This window comes from Corapipo altera, unplaced genomic scaffold (genome assembly GCF_003945725.1).
Source record: "Corapipo altera isolate COAL_440 unplaced genomic scaffold, ASM394572v1 146, whole genome shotgun sequence".
Classification (NCBI taxonomy): domain Eukaryota; kingdom Metazoa; phylum Chordata; class Aves; order Passeriformes; family Pipridae; genus Corapipo; species Corapipo altera.
The window spans coordinates 1,040,189-1,051,011 of record NW_020884981.1 but is presented as its reverse complement, the minus strand read 5'-3'; the positions used below and the strand labels follow the sequence as shown (position 1 = coordinate 1,051,011).

At 44.7% G+C, this 10,823-nt stretch overlaps 1 protein-coding gene across 4 annotated transcripts in view; it reads right to left on the bottom strand.

Annotated features, from left to right (window-relative positions):
* Positions 1–475: 475 nt before the first annotated feature.
* The window catches only part of TBC1D24 (TBC1 domain family member 24), a 30,375-nt gene continuing 20,027 nt past the window's right edge, over positions 476–10,823 (bottom strand). For all 4 annotated transcript variants that reach the window (XM_027665814.1, XM_027665813.1, XM_027665812.1 and 1 more), the window contains 5 exons: positions 9,897–10,055; positions 9,108–9,171; positions 6,979–7,074; positions 6,068–6,302; positions 476–4,391 (listed from right to left, as the gene is read on the bottom strand). In XM_027665814.1, the coding sequence (XP_027521615.1) occupies positions 4,237–4,391; positions 6,068–6,302; positions 6,979–7,074; positions 9,108–9,171; positions 9,897–10,055 (709 nt within the window). In that variant the 3' untranslated portion in view covers positions 476–4,236. The remainder of the gene's footprint in view (positions 4,392–6,067; positions 6,303–6,978; positions 7,075–9,107; positions 9,172–9,896; positions 10,056–10,823) is intronic.

Below are 10,823 nucleotides of genomic sequence, written 5' to 3'. Positions count from 1 at the left end.
CACGGGAAGCCCAGAGTTGTGTATGAGGTAGATATGGCGGGGGGTTATTTTTTTTTTTTTTGGAAAAAGGAGTTTTGTTTAAAGCCCAAAATTTAGTGGAATTCCACTTTTAAAATTTACATCCTTGGTCACTGTGTTGTGTAGTCACAACTTAGAGGTGTTGGCGGTCAGAAGATGCCTCTAAGTTGCATTTTAAACTCAGGCTGGGCTGGGACAAACCATGCTCCTGAGCCCTGCAAAAGGAAGGCTCATGTCAGAATTTGCCAATCAAGAGCTTTTTTACAGTCAGCTTGGTACCTGGTCTCAGTGGAAGTCCCGTGAGTTCTGAAACAATCAGGAACCGTGTAATCACCTCACCACAGTGCAGAGTCCTGCCCGAGAACACACACTCCAGGTCTCTCTGTTTCAGGGTGCCTTTTGCTACAAGCTCGACAGGAAGGGAAAGACCCGAAGGAAGGACAAGGTCAGCAGCCCCCACAGTCAAATACCTTTAATATAATCCAAGATTCCGCACAGTGACAAAAATACCATTGATGTAGGGCAGCGATTCTAAGGAAGGGTAGAAAACCAAATCAACAGCACACCACCACTCATCTGAGAGAACATCACCCCAAATAGTGCACACACTCAACATGACTGTGAATAGTCTGAAATTCAGGACAGAGAGCTGGCACAAAGGCGTCCCAAGAGCCGGGTGCGCACACCTTGGATGTCACTCGCTGGAGCTGCAGCTCAGCTCTTGGTTCCTGCTGGCCGTGGCATCAGTGTCCCTGTGCTCAGCAGGCAGAGGACATCACTCCCCATCAAAAATGAGGATGGATTTCCGAGGAGAAAGTACACAAATTCAGTGCACACACACAGACAACAGCTGAAGGATCTGCACGTGCCACCCCTCCGTGGGTAACCACAGATCTCTATTGGCATGGTTTAACTCTTTAAAGAACAGTACTGGCCCCACTCCATTTTTACTTCAGATATGTCACCAGAGAGGAAATGGGAGTTTTTCCCATCCCTTTGTTAATTTGCCTCTGTTAACAGGAGGGTGATTAATGTGCTTCAATCAGAAAAGGGAGTGTGCCAAAGTGCACAAGCTGTAGGAATGGCAGCTCAGGAGCAGTGAAGTCTGTCCAGCCTGGCTGCAGCTGGAAACAGTTCCCATGGCCTGCAAACAGCCTGAATGTCATTCACAATGAAGTCAAGTTCCTGATGTCAGGAGTTTTGAATCTTTTCTGCTTTCAAGAGAATATGCCACAGCAAAAGCAGGTTCTCAGGAAGGCAGACATGCTCTTGCAGGACGGTGGTGGCTGAGGCCCAGCCCAGCTCCACAAAGGGCTCATCCCCTGACTCTGGCACTGCTGTCATTGCTGCCAGAGGGACCTCAAAGAGGGACCAACACTTGTTCAGAGCTGCAAGTAACAACTGACTAAAGCACTTCACAGCTGGAGCACTTGAGATAACTTGAACTTTCTGATAAGGTGCCCATTGCAGTCATTGTCTTCAAAACCAGCCTGTGGCCTCCACCTCAAGGGCTTTGCATGTGACAAACTGTAACAAACTTTGATAAACACTTGGTCAGCAACAGCCATTAACTATAGAGAGGAAAAACGCCTCTTTGGTACTGGAAAGAAGCCCAAGTCTTGTTCCTCTAAGGTGTCTCACAACCACTACAGGAATGACAGATGAGGATTTGCATATGACAAGGAACATCCACTTTTACTGAACACAAGGACTGTGTGAAGATGCCACAGGACTGTACAGCTCCTCTCCCAGGATTGTTGCAGCCTCTTGCTTACCCAGGCTATTCCAGTTCAAACCACACAGACCAGTCCCACAGGATGCCTTTATCAAACCAACCCAACCCTGTGCCTGGTGTCCAGTACTGCTGCTTGGATTCTCACACAGCAACGGATTTCTGAGCAACCAGGAGTTATTTCTGATTCCAAACACCCAAATCACTGTGCACTAAGAACATGGCAGGGAAAGGAGGATGTTTCTGAGGTATGTTTCTTAGGCATGGCTTAAGATAAGGTATTGCCATTGCTGCATCCAGTGGGGATGGGAGTGAGGAAATCCCATCACACTGCTGAGGAAATCCCATCACACTGCAGCAAAGATTCTGCAGATAAAACCTATTCATTTGGAGCATAATATTCAACTCCCACAAATCCTGCCAACACACAGCTCCAGGGAATTTCCGACAACAACCTGGAAATTAATGCTATTGTGTTTTTGAGTTGGTCTTTTTCTTTTTTTTTTTTTTACCAAGGGCACCTCACATAAGCTCAAAAGAGAAGATGCAGACAAAAGTGAAAGCTCACCTACACTGAGGAGAACCTACTAAATGGGATACATGTTCTGAGTAATTTCTCTTGTCTGAGGAAGACTGTGGGATACCTGCAAGGGCAAAGTGACACAGGTGGCTTTGAAAAATATAACAGAAGGCAGTATCGGCCAGTGTTTGCAAAAAGCCTGATATACATCTAAATACATCAGTATAAATGAATTATCTCTCCCAGTTCAATCAAGCCTATGGTAAACCTGTGAAAAGACAGCTGGACAGAACTCACTGAGTGGGAAGGAGGAGAAAGGGAGGCCCAATGCTGACCCTCAGACAGGGTGAGAGAATCCAGTTGCAAACACAAATGGTACAAAAGACACCCTAAACTGTTCTGCACACAGGCCAATATTTCAGAGAGTTATTTTGACAAAAATTCAGAATGGCACCTTAAGCAGTAAATCATATTTTTGCCAAGTTTGTTCACATACTCTGCAAGAGGCAGCCCTCTGCCAAGCCACTTGGGATTGTCACTGCTGCCAAGCTGGACAAGCCACCATCACCAAAATCTCACCTCTGAACGTGAACGTGACCCTGTCCAGCCTAACTTTTAACATTATTAATGCTTAATTTTTCCTTTTAATGAAGTTCAAATTTAAGTAGCAATAACATTTCTCCCACTTTACAGCAATTTTTTAGACTGAACTGTTGAAAGAATCAGCAATTTCTCTTTCCCTTCATTTTATCTGTTGTGATAAATCTTACTGGTGAGTTACTCACTGAAGCTTTGAGCATCCTGTTGTATGCTCTGGACTACTCACTGATGTTTATGTATTTGTGCTTCATGTGGGAGAGGCTCCACAGTTGACAGTGCAAGTTTTGGGTAAAGACACTGGGAAACTGCCTCCAGATATTACATGCCACCTGTCATGCCCAAAGAGGACTGTAGGAATCTCAGGAATGAGCAAAAGCCTCTCTGCATCACCCGGAACCTACTAGAACATGCTGGCAGGAAACTGCTGCTTTTTCCAGGATCTTCCTCCCATCTTCTTGCTTCGCTTGTGGGGAGAGCATGAAGCTCCTGTGTCACCATGTCTAATTCCCCAAACACACAGCACAGTTATTCTCAGGGATATCAGCACAGTTATTCTCAGATTTAAAGCTCCATTTCAGCTCCCAGGAAGGATGAGGAAAGGGCTGTTTCTGAGCACTGCAGATATGCTCTGGCTTCCAGTTGCCTGACACACAAGTCAGTCTGAAGTCATCATACCGATATGGAGTAGGAATGTAAACAAAATCAAGACTTGGAGATATGACTGTCCAGCCTGGATGCCTCTCTCAGAGGCATACTCCTCAAACAGATACAACTGGGACGTGCCAAGGGTTCTGGTACAAGGAGAGGATTAGCAATCATGGTTCTGGTGTGAATTAAGAGCTTCATAACTTAATGGTACAGATTTGTCTGCACAAAGTCTGCTCAGAGTAGGGCAATGGTTTTATGAACTACTGTTCTACATCAAATCTGACGTCACCAGTGTTCCCTGTGAGAAGACATTTGATATTCCTGGCTCAGGCCAGGTACTGGTGCCAGTGGCTCAGAGCTTTGCAGCACAGCTCAGCCAGTGCTGTGTCTCCGAGGAATCGCAAAAGCCAAACCTATCCCGTGATACGGACCTGTGTCCTCCTAGGATGGGTCTGAAATCATCACACGTTCATTTCTACCTAATAACAGGGCCTGAATACAGAGCTCTAGAGGTAAAGAGACAAGGAGTTGACATCACTTCACCTTGACCTGTCTAAAACAATAGTAAACAACTAGGCCCTGTATCCAAGTGCACCACTTAGGAATGACTGACAGCACTGAGCCCAGCAAAAAGGATGTTCCAACTTGGCTCCTGCCTTGGAATTTGCTGTGGGAATCCTAGAACAACTGAAAAACTAGTCGATTAATGACAGTCATGTCAACCATTCATGGTGTCCCTGAAGCCCCACACCTCCAGCACAGAGATCTGGAAGTTTTCAGAGCACAGTGGCTGGTTATTGAAAGTGTTGCAGTGGCTGGTTCTCCCGTGGTTCAGATCTGCATCCAGGTACAGAGCCTGGCCATCACCTCCTCCTGAGAAGAGACAAAGAGAGGGTCAGAGGGGGTCTCTGCGTTTCTTAGCATGGCAAACAGCTATACAAAACCAAAATAAAGGAAAGACTTCAGTGCTTTTCTCATGTGAGTAACTGGAATCCCTCACTGATGTCTGAGAGCTGTCTTCAGGTGTAACAAGAGTATGATCAGATGTAAAGGTTTTAAATGATAATATCAGAACTGGATAATTTCTTTTAATAATAATAAATTAAAGTAATGCAGCTCAGTAAGAACAAGAAGCCTGACTCAAATACCTGTACTTAAGATTTGTTTTTCAGTGCTGGAGGATACTGGAAGCAACCAACGGCAAATTTTCCCTCCAGTTAAGAAAAACCAAATAATTCTGTTAGCAGTCAAAAATCAAAGGTGGGAGAAGAACAAGATCAGTAAGTAACAGTCTGGTCTTCTAAATCACCATAAAACATGTAAGAATTAAAAGTATTTTGATTATCTGTGGGTCTATGTCAAGGTTCACATTGCTTACAGTCAGAAAATGCAGAGAACTGAAATAAAGTTAGACAGAAATATGTTAGGAAAACAAAAAGGAAGATCTCCTATTGCTTATAGGGCAACCATCAAAGAACATCTACCAAAAACATCTGAGGAATCAAAAGGGTGGGAATTCTGGTCCACAGCTGGAGTTGGGTACAACACTCACTTCTCTGTATCTACCACCCAAGCCTGGATCTCTCTTATTCCTCCCTATAGTGTAGAATATGCTAAATATAAGTGACTCCCTTACCCAAGGTTGACAGGAAGAGCTGGTGGGACACATCACACTCTACAGCTCCCTGACAAGAGGGTGGAGCCAGGTGGGGGTCAGGCTCTCTTCCCAGGGAACAAGGGACAAGATGAGAGGAAATGGCCTCAAGTTGTGCCAGGGGAGGTTTAGGTTGGATATTGGGGAAAATGTCTTCATGGAAAGGGTGGTCAGGCCCTGGCACAGCTGCCCAGGGCAGTGATGGAGTCACCATCCCTGGAGGGTTTTACAAGCTGTGTGGATGTGGCATGTGGGGACAGGGGTTAGTGGTGGCCTTGGCACTGCTGGGGGAGCAGTTGGATTTGATGATCTTAGAGAGCTTTTCCAACCTAGACCATTCCATAAGTCTATGATTAGAGCACATGCTGCAGAGTGGGAAATCAGCCAACACTTGATATTACAGAGGAAATCACAGGCCAGTTGCTCTCCTAACAACTGTCAAGTAAAGCTTTTTGGGGAAAGGACAACTATGGTTTTATACCTGTTCCTTGTAAATCCCATTTAGGTGACAACATTACTAAGAAGGATTTTGCCAAACTCAGTAGCACCTCAGATCCAGTAAAGTTCCTGGAGAATTAACATGTTTTATAGTTTAGTCTGTGTTTCAAAAGCCTTGATGTAAAGTAAGTTCCTTTTTGAGAACTACTTCTCATCCTGAACTAGGCAGTTTGAAGGAATGGCTGTGCTTAAAGCCACGAGTCTTCTCTAAAATGCTTGCATGCAAGTTTTTCCACAGAAAAATTTTGCTGGGAAATAATATCAGGTTTTGGGCAGTTTTATCTCTAACTGTGGCGATACTGAAACAGATATAGGGGTCACCTGTATTAACCACATATCTGAGGTGGATAGGAAGAGCTGGGGTAGGATCTGTGCTTGGATTCTCACACCGACTCACCGACGATGATGCACTCGCTGCTGCCAGCCATGAACATGGAGGCAGTTTTGGAAGGCAGGTTGAAGTGCCGCGCTGACAGGAAGGGAGAGAGGCGATCTGAGGGCTCCGAGGGGCCACTGCTGGAGGAGAGTGTGCTGGGAGCTGGGGAGGAGTGGTTCTCTGTCTCTGGGCCAGCTGTGGCCAGTTCTGGGTGCTTTATGATCACCCACTCGTAGCGTTCCACTTCTGGCTGCAGCTGCAGAGGGGCAGAGAGAGCAGGGCTGTAGTTAGTGCCCACACTGCACAGAGCTCTGCTCAGCAAAGGACATTCCAGACCCTCAGTCGCCACCTGCACAGGCAGTGGGAAAGACAGGATCAACCCTTATTGAGGCCAGATGTTGTATTTTTTATTCCTTTGCTTTTTAGGTGATTGCAGAAATGATGGAGTGATTTTTGAGTTACCTTATTACATCTCTCATCTCTGCATCACCTCTCTCTACAACTCTCTGACAGGATGGTGGAGCCAGGTGGGGGTTGGTCTCTCCTCCCGGGTATCAAGAGATAGACAAGAGCAAATGGCCTTAAGTTGTGCCAGGGGAGGTTTAGGTTGAATATTGTGAAAACTTCTTCACTGAAAGGGTTGCCAGGCACTGGCATAGGCTGCCCAGGAAAGGGGTGGTGTCACCATCCCTGGAGGGACTTAAAAGCTGTGTGGATGTGGCACTTGAGGACGTGGCTTAGTGATGAACGTGGTGCTGGTGCTGGATTGACAACTGGAATTGATGATCTTTAAGGTCTTTTCCAATGATTCTATGATCTTTTAAGAAAATATTCCACGCAAGGGAAGAAACTTAAGCGAAAGGGAAGTAACAGTTACACAAGTACAGTGGTTCTGTCTTGCTACTGGGCAGGAATAATAAAATTGTACTCACTCTGAACACAAAGCACTCTCCAGTCCCAAAGAAGCTCAGCTTGTTCCCTCCTCGCCGGCGCTCGCTCCAGTCCGTGGACAGGTAGGCCCCACAGACCTGGCACAGACAGCATAGTCAGGCTTCCCATCAAAGGAGGAAGTGTGTTAAACCTACTGATACCGACATTTCAGAGGCCAAAACTGCAGGTTTTAGATGGAGTTTCAGAATCTCTCTACCAGTGGATTAAAGCAGCACAAGTATTTATATCTAAAGATAGATTTAAATTGCTTTAATCCACCTGTGGTTTCCCCTAAATCTGAAGAGTTTCATGAATTATTTCACATCTCTGAAGCCTTAAGGGAGAAATGTTCCAACAGAACCCCAGTACCAAAGCACGAATCACTCCAAACCTGTACAGCCTGACTCCCACTTCCTCACTTTGGCATCCAAAGCAACAGTGTTGTTTTCACAGTATGAGCAGCTCTGCCTGAACATGTTCTGGTCACAAACAGTGGCCTTGGTGGCTTTCTTACATTTCCAAGTGTAGGCCAAAGCCAGCTTAGCTAAGCCAATGGTGAACTAGCTCAGATATTTAGCAGCAAACCACAGGGGGGTCACTAATCTCCAACAAAGGGAAGCACCCTCAGAAAGCTGAGCTGATTTTCTGGAGCCTTTTGTTTGTAGGAGAAGAATTTTTTGCTACTGGCAATACACATCCCTGCCAAATGCACACACAATGAAGCTCCAAGAGCGGGGTGAAAGCATCCCTGCTTTTTTCTCCCCAGAAACTGGAAAACCAGTTATGGTTATACAGAATTATTCTAAAGAACACTTGCTGTTTAGCCTTCAACAGCATTACAAACAGAGCTCCTAGGACAAGATCCTTGAAGAGCAAGTTTTTTATATAGATAAATCTGTATTTGAAGTTAAATTTCAATTTAGAACTAAATCTAAATGACCCAGAAGTCCATTTGATGTGATATGCCCGATGGATATGAGAGACAGAAAATCAGAAGGCAAATTTTCTTCATTCTAAAAAGTAACTACAGATGTATGAATAGAGGATGAACAATCTTTTGCATTAAACCTCAAACCCACAATCACCAAACGGAACCCCCCTTATTTTTTCTCCTGCCTTTTTTTTTGCTGTATATATTTTTTTTGAGAGGTAAGAAGCAAACCATGCTAGAAAAACCAGCATCCCTTACAAAGACTTTTGACATAATCCAGGACAAGAAGCAAATAATAAACAAATATTCCCCCCTTTCTCCTTTAGACACCAGGGGTATTCCATGAGCCATTGGCATGTCAATGCAGGCCTGGATGTCCAGAAACAATCAGAAATATGAAATGACCCAGAGTCTGAGCATTAGGTAGCTGCAAATAAGAGTAGAAATGGGCTTGTTCATGGACAGTCATCCTGCAGGGACACAGGCAGGAATATAAGCCCAGAGGCTGCAAACCGCTTAATGTAATATACAGGATATTTAAAGGTCATGCACAGTGGCACAGACAACCAGCACCATCACAGGAAGCTCCTGTGTGCCCTCCTGAGAAGGTTCTGGGAAGACTTCTTGGTTTATGTATTAAAGCTGCTGCTTTCACATTATGCTGCCTGATACTGTCACACACAGCAAAGCAGAAAGAAGGCACCTGTGTGCACTCCTCCTCAGCTTCTCACAGCTGCCCTGGCTTATTTTTGTCCCAGTCAAGAAGGAAATGAAGCTAAGGCTTTTGCTTTCACATTATGTAGCGTAGCATTATTCATACCATTCAAATTCTGCTACTTTCTCTCCTCATATCCTGGAGAAAAGAAAATATCTTCTATGCATCATGAGTTTAACACAATTCCCACCCTGTCCCTTTGATTCTGCAATTCAGAGTCTGTCCAAGAGCAAAATGAGTTACTTTAGTCCATCATCCCACATTAGTTACAGGAGAAAAAGCAGCTGACCAAGACTTGGTTTACAAGATCTACTCAAGAATGCATAGTCCTATAACCAACAAATGGAATCATTTAAAGCATGGATTGTTAAAAAACCAAAACCAACCCTTGCTTATTCATTTTATTATACACAGTTGTGTGTTGCAATACAGCATTGCACACTGCCCAAACCCCAGTTTAATCACTTCTCTTTCACTTCACTCACCTCTTTTGCTGTTGTCTTGATGAGGAGAAGAGTTGGTTCGTGTCCCTCACTGTGGGAATAGAACCTGAAGTGCAGAGCACACAAAAATGAGCATTCAGCTACCACCAACTGCATCTCCTTCCCTCTTCAGCATCATGCACCACCTCCTCCTCCAGCTGATGCCATAGCAAAAATCATCTGAAGACTAAGAACATTCCTGCAAATGCTTTCTACAGTCCATGTAAATCATACAGCTGAGTGTAAATGAATATTATCAAGCAGTTGTTCTCTACTCAGTTCTCTGCAGTTGTGTATATCTCTGCAGAATAACTGGAAACCTGACCATCCCAACAGCAGCATTTTACAGCGTTTTGAATTAAAACAACCCAGAGGGCTGATGGCTGTGTCTGAAGGGCTTTGGGTCTTCATAGAAACTAACTGTGATGCATTCTCTTTGCTTGCTTTTGCTCTTCCTCAGGCACATGGGGCTGGGAGAGCAGGTTACTCCCTGCCTCAGTACCTCACCTCCCAACGACAGTCATTTTTAGGAGCTATAGGGTTATAGTCTTCTGTGCCAAGTGGAAGGAGAACTCATATCGAGTTTATCCCACTTAAAAAATAATGACAATCAGATTCATGTAGAGGAATCTCCCTGATTCCTTAGATCAGTCTCAACATGGTTTTCTGTCAAAAGAGCCCGAAGATCTGCCACTGAATTGAACCATTCAACCCCGTGAGGAATGAACCAGTCTCAGACCAGCACAGTCAGGGAACTGATGGAAGTTTGATAGCTTTGAAGGCTGTCCTTACCTGCTCAGGCTACAGCCATGTTCCAAGGTGGTGAAAAGCAGGAGGGGCTGGCACAGAGCAAATCGCTCTGGGATCCATGACCAGATGTCTCTCATTTCCTTCACACTGACAATTTCTGACTTGAAGTTCTCAGCATGAACTGCCAAGTGCACATTCTGCCTGAGAAGTGCAACACAAAACATTGAGAAACAAGTTTTGTTTAACGAGTTTTGGATTACGGGACAGTAACATGCAAAGATAGCTGAGCACTAACAGACCCTAGTAGATAAATTATTGTTCACAGCTCCACCTCACGGGATTAGAAGGCCATGGCCAAGTGAAGGTAATAAATTACTGCAATTTAACATAATCCTGAGAGGCAGAGATCTAGTCTGACTGAAATACCTGGAGCTATTCCTCTGTATGGCAGCTGTTGCCTGCACCTTTATACACAGAGGACACAATGCTGAGCCAGTGAGGATGATCATGACCTTAAATAGTTCAAATTGTATTTGATATTTGAGATGGTCTCTCTCTCAAACTGCACTTGTATTTAAGCACAGAGAATAGAATGCCAAAACAAACAGCCAGGATCTGAAAGGAAGGGGTAGTACTTCCCTCCCCCCCCTCAGGTCCTGCCTGTATCAGGGGTTAGAGAATGCCTAAAGCCCTCAGAAACCTTCGAGGAATTAGTATTACCAGGTTGGGCAACTTTAATCCAAGGAAAATATTTGAAGCTTTCTGAAAGTTCCACCTCTTGGAAACACGTCATTAGCAATGACTTCCACTTCATTAAGAACCAAAGAAGTTCCTGGGCTCATGGTTACAGATGGAGCCTGAGAACATGAAGGAATGGTGGACATGGACAATGGAAAGGAAACCCCCACGCCCTCCAGAGGGGTTTGATACAGTTATAAGGATTGATTAATGGCTTTTAAACACTTGAGG